The 18,955-nt window shown below is 43.5% G+C and overlaps 1 protein-coding gene across 1 annotated transcript in view; it reads right to left on the bottom strand.

Moving 5' to 3' along the window:
- The window catches only part of otomp (otolith matrix protein), a 121,247-nt gene that overhangs the window by 63,287 nt on the left and 39,005 nt on the right, over nt 1–18,955 (bottom strand). Inside the window, exon 5 of the mRNA XM_051922084.1 lies at nt 11,149–11,323. Coding sequence (XP_051778044.1) covers nt 11,149–11,323 — 175 coding nt within the window. The remainder of the gene's footprint in view (nt 1–11,148; nt 11,324–18,955) is intronic.

Here is an 18,955-nt window from a genome sequence, read left to right as displayed (position 1 = left end):
TAAGAGATTCTTTCAGTATTTTAGTAGTAAAAGAACAGTCAAGGAGGAGGTCAAGTGCATCAGGAATAGTAAAGGAGAATTAAAAGATACAGACAGTGAAATAGCGGATGCCTTAAACTTACATTTTTCTGAGGTGTTTACAAGTGAGCAAGTGGATAACCTCCCAGAGGTAAATGCGACTACTAAGGAGGTACTGAGGGATTTGGAAATTGTAGAGGGAGAAGTACTGCTCAGATTAAATAAGCTGAAATCGAACAAATCACCACGACCAGATAATATTTATCCTCGTGTTCTTAAGGAGGCTAGTGAGTACATATATAAACCCTTGACGCATATTTTTAGGAAGTCACTGCGCACTGGAGAGATTCCGAAGGACTGGAAAATGGCAAATATCATCCCATTATATAAAAAGGGTGACAGGGCAGATCCAAGCAACTATAGGCCAGTAAGCTTAACATGCATCACAGGAAAATTAATGGAAGGAATTATTAAGGATATGATCGAGCAACACCTGGCAAGGACAGGAGTTATTCTAAGCAGTCAGCATGGGTTCAGAAGAGGGAGGTTGTATTTTACTACCATGCTGGAATTCTATGAGGAGGCAACAAAAGGATACGATCAAAGTGGAGCTTATGATATTATTTATCTGGACTTTCAGAAAGCATTTGATAAGGTGCCACATGAGAGGTTGGGCATCAAATTAAAAGAGGTGGGAGTTCAGGGTGATGTTTGTAGATGGGTGCAGAATTGGCTCAGACAAAGGAAGCAGAGGGTGATGGTGCGAGGAACCTCATCAGAACTGGCCGATGTTAAGAGTGGTGTTCCACAGGGGTCAGTGCTAGGGCCGCTGCTATTTTTAATATATATAAATGATTTAGATAGTAACAAGCTGGTTAAGTTTGCAGATGATACCAAGATAGGTGGATTAGCAGATAATTTGAAATCCATTATATCATTACAGAAGGACTTGGATAGCATACAGGCTTGGGCAGATTTGTTGCAGATGAAATTTAATGTCAGTAAATGTAAAGTATTACACATTGGAAGTAAAAATGTTAGGTTTGAATACACAATGGGCGGTCGGAAAATCGAGAGTACACCTTATGAGAAGGATTTAGGAGTCATAGTGGACTCTAAGCTATCGACTTCCCGACAGTGTTCAGAAGCCATTAAGAAGGCTAACAGAATGTTAGGATATATAGCACGATGTGTGGAGTACAAGTCCAAGGAGGTTATGCTCAACCTTTATAATGCACTGGCGAGGCCTCATCTTGAGTACTGTGTGCAGTTTTGGTCTCCAAGCTACAAAAAGGACATAGCAGCGCTAGAAAAGGTCCAGAGAAGAGCGACTAGGCTGATTCCAGGGCTACAGGGGTTGAATTATGAGGAAAGATTAAAAGAGCTGAGCCTTTACAGTTTAAGCAAAAGAAGATTAAGAGGTGACATGATTGAAGTGTTTAAAATTATGAAGGGAATTAGTGCAGTGGATCGAGACTGTTATTTTAAAATGAGTTCATCAAGAACACGGGGACACAGTTGGAAACTTGTTAAGGATAAATTTCGCACAAACATTAGGAAGTTTTTCTTTACACAAAGAACAACAGAAACTTGGAATAAGATACCAAGTAGTGTGGTAGACAGTAAGACTTAGGGTTTTTCAAAACTCGACTTGATGTTTTCTTGGAAGAAATAAGTGGATAGTACTGGCGAGCTTTGTTGGGCTGAATGGCCTGTTCTTGTCTAGAGTGTTCTAATGTTCTACAAAAACAGCTTTAAAGAATTTGTTTGAATGGAAATATCTGGAATTATCTTTGAATTCTCTAATTCAACAGAATATATTTAATAATGTTTGAATTTTTATATTTAGTGTGGATGATACACTTAATCAGGTAGTTTATGATAATACTATTCTTTATAAACCCTGTGCTAAAATCACACCAAGATTATAAAATTCTCATTTGTTGTTACACTGGGGAGATCTCCATCTCTGCCACACATTAAAACTCAAGCCTTACCTTGTATTTTCATATTTATGAATGCCAATACTTGTTTATCTTAAATGATAGCTGGGTAACTACTTGATGTATATACCAGTATTTTAAACTTGTTGTTACTGTTAGTGCTTATATAGTTTATATTGTATTACAGCAAAAACACGATATTGTTCATTTCAATAATGAAAGTTCTTTAATAAAAAGCTAATGAATGGGATTTCTTTTTTTGCCATGGTATTGAAAGGTACCAAGTATTGTAACATTTCACTGTTATTGGTATTGAGTAAAAAAGTATGGTATTGTGACATTACTAGTCTAAAGTTATTAACCTACTGTGCACTATGAAGTTTTTGACATAATTACTCCTAAATTACCTACCCAAAATGAACAGCTATTATTCTGCTTATATAATGAAGGAGCCAAAAATGGTCGAAGAAAAACATAATTTTTATGCTTTAGGGATTTCTTTTCAAAAACTTTGAGTTTATAGTACATAAACAAGACAATGTATGATGCACAACCGTGGAATCAATTTTATTTTGTGCCTCAGTCTGTCATCTGTCAATATACCCAATTTAGATGTCACATCTCAAAGCACTGCAAAGTTATATTGTTTGGCACAAGGTGTCTCCCTTTTTGGAAACATTGTGTCACCTTATGGAAACATTTAGCACCTCTTGATTCTAAAAAATCTCACAAAACAAGTATTGTAGTTGCAATTATATTTTTTAGAAAAAAATATACATTATTACACAAACACTTTATATTGCTCTGAAGCAACAAGTAAACAATTTCTAACTATGTACATAGTGAAAAGTCAAGCAAAATGATACCTTTTATTGGCTAACTAAAAAGATTACAATATGCAAGCTTTCGAGGCAACTTAGGCCCCTTCTTCAAGCAAGATGTAAATAAAAGGTGTCATTTTGCTTGACTTTTCACTACATTCATAATGGCTAACACGGTACAATACCCTAGTACTACATAACTATGTACATGTAATTATGTACTCACCAAACCTTTACTTTCAAAATTGTTCTTCAAACAATTTCTGTTTACCAACGGACACCACAAAATCTTACATTTTCTAAAATAGGTTGGGGTTTTTGCATTACAATTCAACAATTTCTCCTGCCTTCTGTTGCAGTTGCTCCACAAATGTTTGTTCATTTTTTGTTGTTGTTGGTTGCTTTTATCTTGCATTTAACATCTAGAATAAACTAAATACATACAAACAATTTCATATGGGCACAGTGCAGGAAATAAACAAACCTGAGCACAGAGCCAGACATACAGACACATACACCTAAACCAGTGTTCCTCAGCCACTTTTAAGTTGCAGGAGGCCATCACCGACTCACAAGCATATGAAACTTGTTCATGTTATAATCCGCCCCCCACGTTTATCCTGCAATGCCACAGAATAGATCAATGCAGCCTTGAAAGACTTTATATCACTTTTCTAATCATAATCACGCACCCTTCAACCTCCCTGATGCCCTGACTGCTGTTCGATTTCATTTCCCTTTTGTAATTGTGCTTGTTTCTCCATTCTCTGGTGGGTGGCATTGGTGGAAGAGCAGGAGATGAAGCAAGCATGTTTAGAAACTGAAAAAAATGGGGGATTATACTGTGAACAAATCTGTAAATTAAAGTCTTTTTTTTTCATTTCTCATGGCATGATACTGACATTTAATTGGCCTAGTATACTCACATGAAACTTCAAGAAGCACAAATACATTAGAACACTAGAACAATCTAGATGAGAAAAGGCCATTTAGCTCAACAAAGCTCACTAGTCCTCCAATTAATTCTTCCAAAATATCATCAACTCTGGTTTTGAAAGTTGATGAAGGTCCACTGTCTACCACTCTACCTAATAACTTGTTCCAAGCGTCTGAAAGAAAAACTTTCTAATGTTTGTGTGAAATTTACCCTTAACAAGTTTCCATCTGTGTCCTCATTTTCTTGAACTTGTTTTAAAGTAACAGTCTCAATCCACTTTACTTATTGCCTTCATAACACTTCAATCATGTCTCCTCTTAATCTCTTTTTGCTTAAAATTTCCTCATAACTCTATCCCCCTTAAACCTGGATTTATCTGGTCCTGGTGATTTGTTTGATCTTAGTGTATTTAATTTCAGCAGTACTTCTCCCTCCTCTACAATTTCTAAATTTCTCAGGGCCTTCTTAATAGTCACTGTTACCACTGGAAGATTATCCACCTCCTCACATGTGAAGACTTCATAAAAAAGCAAGTTTAGAGCATCTGCTATTTCACTGTCTGTATGTTTTAATTACCCTTTTACTATTCCTGATACACTTCATTTCCTCCTTGACTGTTCTTTCACTACTAAAATACTGAAAGAATCTTTTTGGGACATCTATCACCTTTATGTACTATATTCCTGTCTAACTGCCTTTTACCTTCCCTACTATTCTTCTTAATGGTTGCCCTCTTGCTCTCATATGCCCAAAGATTCATGTTGGAGTTATGTGTCTCATACAGCTGTTTTTTCTTTCCTATGCAGCTTTTTTCAAACTCCTTTTTAACCTATTGTGTAGTTTTTTTTTTCATTCCCTACTAATTTCAAATTTTGAGATTAACCTGTCCTGCATTAAATGTAAAATGTTTTTAAACCTGTTTAACTGCTCCTCGACTGTCTCCACACTTAAAAACTTATTCCAGTCCACCCCCCTTAAACTTTGATGCACCTGTTCAAAATTTGCCCTACCAAAGTTAAACTTAACATTTTTGCTCTTTGCATTTGTGCTCTGCCAAAACACTGAATAATGTATTATATTATGATCACTTGACCCTAGCATTTTAATGATCTCTACATTCTCATTTCTCAGTCAGTAAGGCTGCTGTCATATGCATGGAAGCGCACTAGTCACAATCTGCTGTCATCTGTGCTTATCTTCATGTTTGTAATAGCATTTTCAGTATGCATTATTTTATTTTAACGTTATCCTTCCTTTTATATTTATTTCTAAAATGGAAGTAACTCCTTTAGTAGTTTATTAATAATATGTATATAATTAAGGTGACCATTCGTCCCCGTTTTCCGGGGACAGTCCCCTTTTTCGGACAACTGTCCCCACTCAGAAACATGTCCCCGTTTTGTCCCCGGTTTAAGATTTCATCCCCAGTTTCAGCTGGTTCACTTTTTTGAATGTATCTCATCACCACGATAATTTGAACTCGGCGTGCATGCGTGGTGTTTTGACGGAGGTTATGCTTTACCGCATCCTGCAACTTTGGCGAGAAATCACGTGATAAGCTTTCGCTTTGCACTCTGTAGTGTTTAGAGTCCCTACTCATGATCTGTAAATTCGGATTGGCCCAAAAAATTCTGGTCACCTTAATATAATGGCACAGTAATATACATTTGGAGGATGTGTCTGCTGTTAATATAAAGCCACTTAGCACTTTGCATCTTTTTTCTCTGTTTTAGTTTTACCCTTTTAATTCCAATAAACCAGTGTTTATCTGCCTGTCAAAGCACATAGTCTGTGTGGAAGGAAGGACAAAAACATTTTACTTGCTTGTCAAGAACAAACACAAAAAGAAAGGCACATGTCAAAACAGAAGCTTTTCTTTCCAATCATAGAAAAGCTAGCTGCTTGGAACTTGGTTTGGTAAAGCTCAAAGAACAAATTAACCATAATTTTCAAGAAAAAGGACAACAGTAATAAATATTTGTGGTATAGCGGGTCCATGGCTTCCAATAAAAAAGGCCGGGTTTTAAATGCGTACAGCCATGCCGTTCTCCGTGGGCGCGATTGCATGACCGCCGGGAGTTAATGGGGTAGTTGGAGCAAGTCGCACTTGCACGTGTGGGTGCGGTCATTCTCGATTGCCTCATTGGCTTCCTGCGGTGTGTGATTAAGGCGCTGCGCCCACGGAGGCGCGTAGGGGTGTTTATATACGGGTCGACACCAGGATGGGGGAGGATAATGGAGGTTAAAGGACGGCAATGGCAGTCTAAGCAGGAGGATCTGGCCACCTGAAAAGAGGAAGCCGAATGAGCTCGGGCCCTGCGAAGGAGCGTTAGTTGGTGGCGCTGTAGGGGTTAGTTCGCCCCACTGAAAGTTCGAGTGAGTGGGGTGAGCAGGGCAGGTGTCCTCCCAAGGGATCAGAGGAGCGACAGCGGGAGCACAAAAGATGAAGGGAGGAGAGCCGACCTCGGAGGGTCTGGCAGTTACGTCTGTAAGGAGACCAAGACGGAGGTTGGCTGAAGGAGCATCATGGCTGTGGGGTATCTGGCGGCTGAGAGAGACGGAGGTAGACCGGAGAGTAAAGAGAGAGAGAGACTGCATTTTAACTACTGCATTTTTAACCTCGTATTTTAAAGGATTTATTTATTTGATTTTTATCCCCCTGGACACTTGTTTTGATGGATTTATTTACTGAAACTGAGGCACTGCACTTTTGTTTAGACACTGTTTGTTGATTTAATAAAAGCACTTTGGCACTTTTTGGATATATCCCCTGGCTTCATGTGAGATTTGGCCTCATATGTTCGCTCATCTCGGTGATATTTCAGGGCACCCATAAGGACGTTGGGAGCATAGAGAGAACCCGCATCATCACAATATTACCCTACAGAACACAAACATTCGGATAACCAAACATATTTTCGTCAAATTGCTGCAAGAGGCTTTAAAGTTAGGATGTTAAATTATTGCAACTGACGGGCACAGAGTAAATACTGTTATGAAACCTGACATCTTATCATCTAAAAGTTTATCAGCCAGAAGTAACAACGAATAAAAAATGGATGGGATACAATAGGTTTGATGAGAACCTTACGCCTTAACAAAAAAAAACTGGTGCAATTCTGTAATTTTAGAAAAGATGTATACCACTCTCTTGATATTCTTCTTGACCTTGGCTGAGATATTCTAATACTACATAGTAATGGAGAAGCTCAAAACACTTTCAAAAGCAGGTTTACCCATAAGTGCGTAGTATGGCAATAACACACTACACTCATTCCATCCAGTGACACTATTTTAACTGTCTATTAAAGAAGTTTCTTCATTATAATGCATGTGAACATCATGTGCTTGAAATGATAGTAGCCTAGAAATATGACATTTCCTCCTCATTAGCATAGTACTTTCCCATTAATACATAGGGATGAGAGTTTTCATTTGCTTTATTTTACGTTCACCACCTGTTTTATCTGAATTTATATCTTACTTGATTTTTTTACCACCCCCACTTCAAATTATAACCATTTCAGGCAATGATATAATTGACCCTCATATTTCAGCATGCAGCTGAAATTTCATTGTTATCTAACTGAAATATTCATAGTACAAACTTAGCATATTTTTTCTGTATCCTAGATCAATAGTTATGTCCTTTCTGTTTCTTTGTTGAACCACTGCAGCTCTCATATTTGTGATCTCACTGCAACAAACACTGCATCAACAGGCTCTAACTGTCTCCAACTGAATGTTCAAACCATAGATGCATAGTGGATAAAGGAAGCACTAGGGCAGGAAAGCAACATACAACATACCATACTAAAAAAAAAAAAAAACTGACAATAGCAATGTTTTTTCTTCCAGTTGCCCTTCACACCAGAAATTTTAACTGACTTCAGACCAACTCCACAGCACTGCCAGAGTCATAGCAACAAACATTTTTGCAATAATCTAACAATCTTCTATGTTATGGTCTGTTTATCTCACAGTATTTGGCATCCTATGTAATACTAATATCATAGAATGTGTAGACTGTTTCATGACTTAACCATTACATTTAAAATTAAACAATGACTTATTAGCCGGGCACAGCCCAAAGAGGCAACGTGGGTCCCCCTTCCCATGGGCTCACCACCTATGGGAGGGGCCAAGGAGGTCGGGTGCAGTGTGAGTTGGGTGGTGGCCGAAGGCGGGGACCTTGGCGGTCTGATCCTCGGCTACAGAAGCTGGCTCTTGGGACATGGAATGTCACCTCTCTGAAGGGGAAGGAGCCTGAGCTTGTGCACGAGGTTGAGAGGTTCCGGCTAGATATAGTCGGGCTCACCTCGACGCACAGCTTGGACTCTGGAACCAATCTCCTTGAGAGAGGCTAGACTCTGTACCACTCTGGAGTTGCCCCCGGTGAGAGGCGCAGAGCGGGTGTGGGCATACTTATTGCCCCCCGACTTGGAGCCTGTACATTGGGGTTTACCCTGGTGGACGAGAGGGTAGCCTCCCTCTGCCTTCGGATGGGGGGACGGGTCCTAACTGTTGTTTGTGCGTATGCACCGAACAGCAGTTCGGAGTACCCACCCTTTTTGGAGTCCCAGGAGGGGGTGCTAGAGGGCATACCTTCTGGGGACTCCCTCGTACTACTAAGAGACTTCAATGCTCACGTGGGCAATGACAGTGAAACCTGGAAGGGCGTGATTGGGAAGAATGGCCCCCCCGATCTGAACCCGAGTGGTGTTTTGTTATTGGACTTATATGGATTGTTCATATGTTCATATGTGCACTTGGCACCAGGACACCCTAGGCCTCAGTTCGATGATCGACTTTGTGGTTGTGTCGTTGGACTTGCGGCAACTTGTCTTGGACACTCAGGTGAAGAGAGGGGCGGAGCTGTCAACTGATCACCACCTGGTGGTGAGTTGGCTTCGATGGTGGGGGAGGATGCCGGTCAGGCCTGGTAGGCCAAAACGTGTTGTGAGGGTCTGCTGGGAACGTCTGGCAGAGCCCCCTGTCAGAAGCAGCTTCAACTCCCACCTACGGCAGAACTTCAACCATGTCCCGAGGGAGGTGGGGGACATTGAGTCCGAATGGGCCATGTTCCGTGCCTCTGTTGTTGAGGCGGCTGACCGGAGCTGGGCCGTAAGGTGGTCGGTGCCTGTCGTTGCGGCAATCCCCGAACCCGTTGGTGGACACCGGCGGTGAGGGATGCTGTCAAGCTGAAGAAGGAGTCCTACCAGTCCCTTTTGTCCTGTGGGACTCTGGAGGCAGCTAATAGGTACCGGCAGGCCAAGTGGAATGCGGCTTCGGTGGATGCTGAGGCAAAAACTCGGGCATGGGAGGAGTTTGGGGAGGCCATGGAGAACGACTTTCAGACGGCTTTGAGGAGATTCTGGTCCACAGTCCGGCGTCTCAGGAGGGGGAAGCAGTGCAGCGTCAACACTGTATATGGTGGGGATGGTGCGCTGCTGACCTCGACTCGGGACGTTGTGGGTCGGTGGGGGGAGTACTTCGAAGACCTCCTCAATCCCACTAACATGTTTTCCAATGAGGAAGCAGAGCCTGGGGACTCGGAGGTGGGCTCCCCCATCTCTGGGACTGAGGTCACCGAGGTGGTCAAAAAACTCCTTGGTGGCAGGGCCCGGGGGGTGGATGAGATACGCCCGGAGTTCCTAAAGGCTCTGGATGTTGTAGGGCTGTCTTGTTTGACACGTCTCTGCAACATCGCATGGACATCAGGGACGGTGCCTCTGGATTGGTAGACCGGGGTGGTGGTCCCCCTCTTTAAGAAAGGGGACCGGAGGGTGTGTTCCAACTACAGAGGGATCACACTCCTCAGCCTCCCTGGAAAAGTCTATTCGGGGGTTCTGGAGAGGAGGGTCCATCGGATAGTTGAACCTCGGATTCAGGAGGAACAGTGTGGTTTTCGTCCTGGTCGCGGAACAGTGGACCAGCTCTACACCCTTAGCAGAGTCCTGGAGGGTGCATGGGAGTTCGCCCAACCAGTCTACATGTGTTTTGTGGACTTGGAAAAGGCGTTCGACCGTGTCCCTCGAGGAATCCTTTGGGGGGTGCTCCGGGAGTATGGGGTACCGGACCCCCTGATAAGGGCTGTTCGGTCCTTGTACAACCAGTGTCAGAGCTTGGTCCGCATTGCCGGCAGTAAGTCGAACCCGTTTCCAGTGAGAGTTGGACTCTGCCAGAGCTGCCCATTGTCACCGATTCTGTTCATAACTTTTATGGACAGAATTTCTAGGCGCAGCCAGGGTGTTGAAGGGGTCCGGTTTGGTGGACTCAGGATTGGGTCACTGCTTTTTGCAGATGATGTTGTCCTGTTTGCTTCATCAGGCCGTGATCTTCAGCTCTCTCTGGATCGGTTCGCAGCTGAGTGTGAAGCGGCTGGGATGGGAATCAGCACCTCCAAATCCGAGACCATGGTCCTCAGCTGGAAAAGGGTGGAGTGCCCTCTCACTGTTGGGAGGAAGATACTGCCTCAAGTGGAGGAGTTCAAGTATCTCGGGGTCTTGTTCACGAGTGAGGGAAGAATGGAGCGTGAGATCGACAGGCGGATCGGTGCGGCGTCCGCAGTGATGCGGGCTCTGCATCGGTCTGTCGTGGTGAAAAAGGAGCTGAGCCGTAAGGCAAAGCTCTCAATTTACCAGTCAATCTATGTTCCTACCCTCACCTATGGTCATGAGCTGTGGGTAGTGACCGAAAGAACGAGATCGCGAATACGAGCGGCTGAAATGAGTTTCCTCCGCAGGGCGTCTGGGCTCTCCCTTAAAGATAGGGTGAGAAGCTCAATCATCCAGGAGGGGCTCAGAGTACAGCCGCTGCTCCTCCGCATCGAGAGGAGTCAGATGAGGTGGCTCGGGCATCTGATCAGGATGCCTCTTGGACGCCTCCCTGGTGAGGTGTTCCGGGCACGTGCAACCGGGAGGAGGCCCCGGGGAAGACCCAAGAACGCTGGAGGGACTATGTCTCCTGGCTGGCCTGGGAACGCCTCGGGATTCTCCCAGAAGAGCTAGAAGAAGTGGCCGGGGAGAGGGAAGTCTGGGTATCTCTGCTCAAGCTGCTGCCCCCGCGACCCGACCTCGGATAAGCGGAAGAGGATGGATGGATGGACAATGACTTATTAGTTGATATCCCCTGTAACTCATGCAAAGTTACAATGGATGATTAAGATGATTAAGAAAAAAAAATGTAACCCAATTCTCACTATTGTTCAACAACCGTTAGACCAAAACTTCTATCCTAATTGGAATCCAATGCATGTGTTAAATCAGACATAACATACATGAGGCAGAAAATGGATTGAATGTGGATTACAAAACCACAAGGGATGAGGTAACCTTGAAAACACCTTGGAATCTTTGTAACTGTGAATAATAAGAAAGAAAAAATAAACTACATACAATATGTGTGAAAAAGACATCCACAACCAGACCTGAGAGCTCCTGCCTCCCCAAAATGTCTCTCAGCAGGATTGTTGGCACAGATGTTCTTATCATTGTCATCTCCAATGCATGCTTCACACAGATTCTTAGGGTTGTTTCCTTTTGGATCAAATTCTGGGTCTTTCACTCCTGGGACACAGCTGAAGCCAAAAAAGTCGCCAACCACTTGAAATCAAAGAAAAAAAAAATATGAAACAAAGTTAGCATTATACTACATAGACTTATTCCACTGCAGCTAGGATAGGCTCTAGTCCTCATGGCCCTGAATGGAATGGAATAATGGTGGTAAACAGGGCAAAATAACTAATTGTCTTTTTAGTAGTGTGATAAAAACATAAAATTTTTCCCAGCATATTTAATATTCTGTAGGCAGTTTCTAGTGTATGTATATTTAACCAAGTCTTCTTTGCTTGTGGTTTACAAGTAATAATTTGTTTAGTTTTCAGGTAATCTAATATCCTTTTGGAATTAGAAAATGAATTTAATACTACATGTGTTTGGTCCAATGCTTTACAATTTAGTAAAAAGGATTAAATGAGTATACAGTATGTTGTTAACTTGAACTTGCTTATTGCAGTACACACTTTAACATTTTACTATATTTGCCAAAAATAATGGGTTGATAATTACTTTTTACCTACAGAGCCCCTGGAGGAAACTCCAATGTAGACATGGGCAAACTCCATGCAGGGACTTTAACCCCAGTCCCCTTATTGTGATGCAGCAGCACTACCAATGCAACACTCTATTTTTTCTTTAAGTTAACTAATTTGCAATTTGATTGTTTCCATCCCGAAGATACCTTAAAATAAAGTCAGTTTTCATCCAAAAATTTAACAGGAAAATGTATTTTCAACTGTCTTTTGATAAAGTGGTATAAAGTATAAAATTTTATTGCAAAGATATAAGAATACGGATTTAGATTTAAGACTAGCAGTACTCTTAAGTTTTACCTTATTTGTTAATTCATACCAAAAGTCTAACAGCAGCACAGCTTTATTTAAAAAAAAAACTGTACTATGTTCGGCATTTAGTAGTGACTGCATTTTAGGTAAGCATTTTCATTGAACAGAAAACCATTAAGAGATATCAGGCATTGGTGAAAATTTTATTTTGTTTTAATGCTGATGACAAACTGTAATGTGGATTCAGAAACTATTCAGACCTCTTCCCTTTCTGCACTTTTATTTTAAATGGATAGAAAGGGATTGTCATGGTCAACAAAGGTGTGAGCAGGGTAGCAATGGCCATAGAGTAAAAAGAGAACCTAAGCGAACAATGATTAAGACCTGCAATCTTTTAATAACTACCTATTACACATTTTTCATGTTTATATTTAAGTGTTAGATGACTAAATATTTTTTACCTGTTTATTGTTAATTTGCATTTTGATATTTAACTATAAAGACAACTTTTTGAGAATAGTGCCTAATAAGGTTAAATTTAACTGAATTAAATATTGTGGTCTCACAGCCTTGCACCTTGCAGAAATTACATATATTTGACATGGAAAAATTAGTAATGTTTTAAATCTGCACATTTTCCATTGTGAATCGTTTTTCTACTGTTTGAGATTTTCTTGTTTTTAACAGCTGTCACACACGTGTGTTTTGGAGACAACCAAAGGGCTTGAATACATGTAATTCCATGCCAGACCAGGGGGTGGCGAAGTGCACTAATTTTCCCTCTCGATCTTTTGCAGACCAGTCTAGGGAAATCTCGCCCGGCTCTGGGGCAGCCAATGACGTCCCTTCCGGTTCCGATGCAGATGACATCACTTCATTTTCTGGCCTTTAAAGCTGCCATATTGCCTGAAGAAGTCAGTTCTGTTTTGGACTCAGTTGAATACACATGTCTTTGCTATTTAGTTCATTTTGCAGCCATAAACAATTATATGGGTGGCTGCCCCAAACCTTCGCAATGTCTAATGGTCATTATTGTGACACTGGCGTAGTCGGCAGGATGGAAGAAACCCTGAAGAGAACGGGACCGGACCTGAATCATATCCAGGTGGGAGAGTACCTGGGCCGAGCTTTCGGGCGGGGATCGTGTCTCGGATTTCGGAAAGAACCGGCGCAGACTCTGATCCCTTTGTCTAGCTCCGGGTCACCCAAATCAAATAGGGAGAGTGTCGAGGGGACACACAGACGTGGGCTGGTTTCTATGGGGGAAGCGACGGGAACTTATTATGCTCTCTTGGAGGAGAGAGCTATCCGTCCCACCGGGGCTAAGGCCCCAAAGCAAAGTGGGGATTCCCCAGACCAGCAGGTGAGAAAAATAAAAAATTGGAAATTTAACCCTGAGCGGTCTACCCAAGAGCAACTGGATGCTCTTTGGGAAGAAGTAGCAGGCTGGTTAAAGCCAGCTGAGTGGACACCTATTCTATGGTCAAAAAGGTGGCCTGCTTTTTATTTATAAACAGTCTGCCCGAACATTTCACCCAGCCGGTCTGGGGAGAATTTTCTAATATCATCGAGCTCGTGGAGCTCATTGAAACCTCGAGGGTAGCTTTGCAATTTGGGAGAGCAGAATGGTCCTTTAGCGGACGCTGTAGAGATTACGTCCCTCTTAATCTGCCCTCTCGGCATAAACCGGAGTTTGCACCGGAGTCCCCGATTCCGCGGGTGCGGCCCTCATTCAGGAGCGAGGCGGAATGTGAATGGAGAAAGAGGGGTGGATTGTGTGCACTTTTAAACCCCTTGTTAATGGCTCATAAGGGAGAGGTCCTTATCAATGGCTACAAAGTGGAAGCTCTGTTTGATTCCAGCAGCAACATCTCTATTGTTGACCGCCGATATGTACTACCGCGACAATGGTTAAAAACAAAGACCAGCATTATCTGTGTACACGGAGATGTCCGCTCTTATAAATCCGCTCGATGTTTCATCAGTCATGGAGGATCACTTAAAAGATTAATCGTAGCGGTCCTCCCAAATCCACCGTGTGCTGTGATTCTCGGGCGGGACTGGTCTGATATTAAAAGCGGTGAAGTACTGAGCTCTCCTAATCCGAAATTGGGCCTAGTAACAGACGGGAATCCACCGTCTCAGGTTGTCTCCACACCGTGTATGCAGCCAGTGGAGGGAGGTATGGGAGACCAAGAGGAGGAGGAGGAACTTCCTGGACTGTCGCGGGCTATCACGTCATCTGCCCACGTCTCGCCAGAACAGGTTGATTCTCCGCCCCTTGAGGTCAGACCAGACCCTCTCTCAGATCTGAGCTTTCAATATAGACAAACACCGGCCTCATTTAAAAGGGAACAATGGAATGACGATTCCCTTAAATTTGCTAAAAATGCAGTTGTCTTAGCCAACGGCCAACGCACCAATCAGCCCATGCCACAAGGACCCCACTTTGTTTTAGAAAATGATTTATTATATCGGGTTAGTGAGCACGAGGGGGAAGTGCGGAAGCTGTTGCTAATCCCACGAACGTTCCGGCGGCAAGTTTGTGAGTTAGCGCACGCCTACCTCCTAGGAGGCCACCTGGGCACCGAAAAAACACTAGAGCGCATTAAGCTCCGCTTCTATTGGCCGGGAATAAATGAGGAGGTTCGCCGCTTCTGTATTTCATGTCCTGAATGTCAGCTGCGGCAAATTCCTAGGAGGGACCGTGCTCCTCTTATTCCCCTTCCCTTAATTGATGTCTCGTTTGAAAGGATAGGGGTCGACATAGTGGGACCCCTGGAACCCTCGGCACGAGGATTTAAATATATATTAGTCCTCGTAGATTATGCAATCCGATTTCCAGAAGCTGTTCCCTTGCGCTCAGCCAATTCTAAAGCAATCGCACAGGGACTGATGGAGGTCTTTGCGCGAGTTGGAATCCCTAAAGAAATCCTTACGGATCAAGGGACTCCGTTTACCTCGGAAACGTTCAGGGAAACGGCCAAGTTACTGAAAATAAAGCACCTGAGAACCGCGGTGTATCATCCTCAAACCGACGGTTTAGTAGAGAGATTTAATCAAACTCTCAAACAGATGCTTCGCAAGGTGGTCAGCGGGGAAGGGAGGAATTGGGATCAACTCCTCCCCCCCGTACTCTTTGCCTACAGGGAAGTCCCTCAAGCCTCCACGGGGTTCTCACCCTTTGAATTATTATATGGACGACAACCCCGGGGTATATTGGACATTTTAAAAGAAGGTTGGGGAGAAGAGGCTCGTCCCTCCACTAATATTCTGCAATATATTGGGCAATTACGCGATAGATTTGAAAAAATTAGGCCCATCTTAAAAAGTCACATGGAGAAGGCGCAATCAGCACAGGCCCATTATTATGACCGTGGCACAACACTTCGGGAGTTTCAACCGGGGGATCGAGTCATGGTATTGGTTCCCACCTCTCACTCTAAATTACTTGCCCATTGGCAAGGACCATACAAAGTTAAGGAGAGAAAAGGACTTGTCGATTATTTGGTGAAACAACCAAATCGCCGACCGAGTGAGCGGATTTATCATGTGAATCTGCTGAAGCCATGGAGGGAAAGGGACCCTGATCCTTCCTCCGGCCAGCCCCGCTCCTTCTTCGCTCAAACTAACACACTTAACTTCAGGTCTAATTTAAATAACCGACAGAGGCGAGAGCTCGAAGCAGTTATCTCGTCCGTCCCGGAGGTGGTAGATGAAAAACCCAGAAGGACCTCTCTGGTTGCCCACGATATTGTGACTGAGCCTGGGGTCATCGTCCGAGAACGCCCTTATCGGCTTCCTGAGGCAAAGAAAGCTGAAGTGGAACTGGAAATCAAGCGCATCCTGGACGTAGGAGTCATAGAGGAGAGTCATAGTCCCTGGTCCAGCCCAATTGTCTTAGTTTCTAAGCCCGACGGGAGTTGGAGGTTTTGCAATGACTTCCGTCAGCTTAATCAGGTCTCCCTTTTTGATGCTTATCCAATGCCTCGAGTAGACGACCTCCTTGAGAGGCTTGGACAGGCTAAATATTTGACCACTCTTGACATGACCAAAGGGTATTGGCAGGTTCCTTTAACGGATTTCGCAAAGGGTAAAAACGCGTTTAGCACCCCTAGTGGGCACTGGCAGTATTGTGTCCTTTCATTCGGGTTACATGGGGCTCCTGCAACTTTCCAACGTCTGGTGGATAAAGTGCTCCGTCCCAATAACACGTATAGTGCTGCCTATCTGGATGACGTCGTCATCTATTCCAGCACCTGGAAGGAACACCTACAGCACGTCCGAGCAGTATTACGGACGCTAGGTGGAGCCGGTCTTCGAATCAATCCAAAGAAATGTTTCTTTGGATTGGAGGAAGCCAAATATTTGGGCTACCTGGTGGGTCGTGGTAATGTGACGCCGCAGTGCTCTAAAATAGAAGCCATTTTGACATGGCCCCGTCCGCGAACCAAGCGGCAAGTCCAGGCATTTCTCGGCTTAGCAGGGTACTACCGCCGGTTTGTACCACACTTTTCGGAGAGAGCCGTGCCCTTGAGTAATTTAACAAAGAAGAGGACCCCTAATACTGTGGTATGGACTGAGACGACTGAGGCAGCCTTCAGTGACTTAAAAAAGGCCCTGACATCAGCACCTGTTTTAAAGGCACCTAACTTTTCACTCCCCTTTATCCTCCAGACAGACGCTTCGGACACAGGCCTTGGAGCCGTGCTGAGCCAAAGTGTCGACGGTGCTGAACACCCCGTCATGTTCCTGAGCCGGAAACTGCTGGACCGCGAGACCAGATATGCGGTGGTGGAAAGAGAGGCTCTTGCGATTAAATGGGCGATTACACAGTTGAGGTACTACCTCTTGGGGCGAGAGTTTACACTTGTCACGGACCATGCACCTTTACAGTGGATGGCCCTGCATAAGGAGTCTAACCCTAGAGTCACGAGGTGGTTTCTTGACTTACAACCTTATAAGTTTTCGGTCATTCATCACAAGGGTTCTCTCCACGCCAACGCCGATGCTCTCTCCCGCGTTCACGACCTCTCGGTGCAGAACGCCCGACCCAACGAGTCTGGGCTGAGGGGGGGGGCCCTGTCACACACGTGTGTTTTGGAGACAACCAAAGGGCTTGAATACATGTAATTCCATGCCAGACCAGGGGGTGGCGAAGTGCACTAATTTTCCCTCTCGATCTTTTGCAGACCAGTCTAGGGAAATCCCGCCCGGCTCTGGGGCAGCCAATGACGTCCCTTCCGGTTCCGGTGCAGATGACATCACTTCCTTTTCTGGCCTTTAAAGCCGCCATATTGCCTGAAGAAGTCAGTTCTGTTTTGGACTCAGTTGAATGCACATGTCTTTGCTATTTAGTTCATTTTGCAGCCGTAAACAATTATATGGGTGGCTGCCCCAAACCTTCGCAATGTCTAATGGTCAACATTGTGACACAGCATTACGCTGTTATACTTTTATTTGCTTCAAACTGCACATATAAACACTGTTTTCAGGTAGTGCAATCTTACTAAATGGGCTGCACATTACATTGGCATAAATGAAAAAGATTACTGCTCATTGCATGAATCCCATATCAAGCTGCAATAGTATGATAAATGATCTGTAGGGAAGCAGAACCTGTGTGGTTATCAGAGGCTTTACATATACTGGATTCACAGCCTGATTAATAAGAAGACTAGCACATCCTAGTTAATATCCTTAAAGCAAATACTTACATATGATGGAGTTTACGCAGTTCTTGTTGTTGAAATTGACATACACAGGAAAACAGTAGCATTGCTCTGCTTGCCTTTATTTAAGATGCAGCTACCAGGTCCTGTTTCACTGATGCTTAACTTCAACTAAAGAGTAAATTCTCCTCACAGTCTTCCCTTTGGAATGCAATTTCTGGGTCTCATCTGATAAGATTTATCATAGGCGACTGACATCCACTGATGTCTCTGTAAGGGATCATTTCACATTGATTCACTAAACAAAGAGCCATAACCCAATTACTGACAACCTTGATGCACAAAACTTTGCACCAATAATATACTATAATTTTGACTTATGTTCACCCAAGAAACCAATGTTAAAACACATCCTTCCTTTATAACCCATTGCAAGCACTATTGTCTCTGCCCTCTATCATAACTTCCTCTCAACACCGGGACCCCTCCTTCCTAGGTTGTAGCCACAGCAAAGGATGGAGCAAACCCTTCTATTCTAGAGGGTTACCTAGTGCTGACCCGTAAAATCTGAAGACCGTCTATAAGTTAGATGTGGCAGATACATCATCTCTGACCCTGCTAAAAGAAAGCATGACGCACATGCTAGAGAGATTGATCGCTAAAAAGATCAGCAGACATAGTTTTTATACTAGAGAATGAGGAAAACTGTGAATGAAGTATCAAAAACAGTACACTGCACACAGCCCCCCACCACAAGACAAAACATGCTAAATTTCCTTCCACATGTGCCAGAGCAATTTTTCATGGATCTTGAAAGAGTCAGGACAAAGCATGCCAGAATCAACAGAAAACAAACCAAATGTATTGTTGTCATTGGTATTTATTACTGTAGCCAATAGTAATGAGCTTGTGTTACGGATATGTCTTTAGCTGTTTTAAGATTCTCTTAAATTTGTTTGGAAATTCAGAGCAGCATCTAGCACACATTAGTCTCATGGGGCCAAATATGATATTTATATATCTACGCATACATATACATGTCTATGCACAAATGCACACATACACCGAGCAGCTTTAGGGGGGTGGGATCGGGGCTTAGTGAATGCAGGCAATCTGAGAGCAAATAAATGCTGCCATAAAGTTCAAGCGCTAGGAACTTTATAACTAGCTATGAAATTATCCATCTAACTGGCTGAAAGGCCAGAATTATACCATTTCTT

This window comes from Erpetoichthys calabaricus, chromosome 2 (genome assembly GCF_900747795.2).
Source record: "Erpetoichthys calabaricus chromosome 2, fErpCal1.3, whole genome shotgun sequence".
Lineage (NCBI taxonomy): Eukaryota > Metazoa > Chordata > Cladistia > Polypteriformes > Polypteridae > Erpetoichthys > Erpetoichthys calabaricus.
This window is presented reverse-complemented; position numbering and strand designations above follow the sequence as displayed.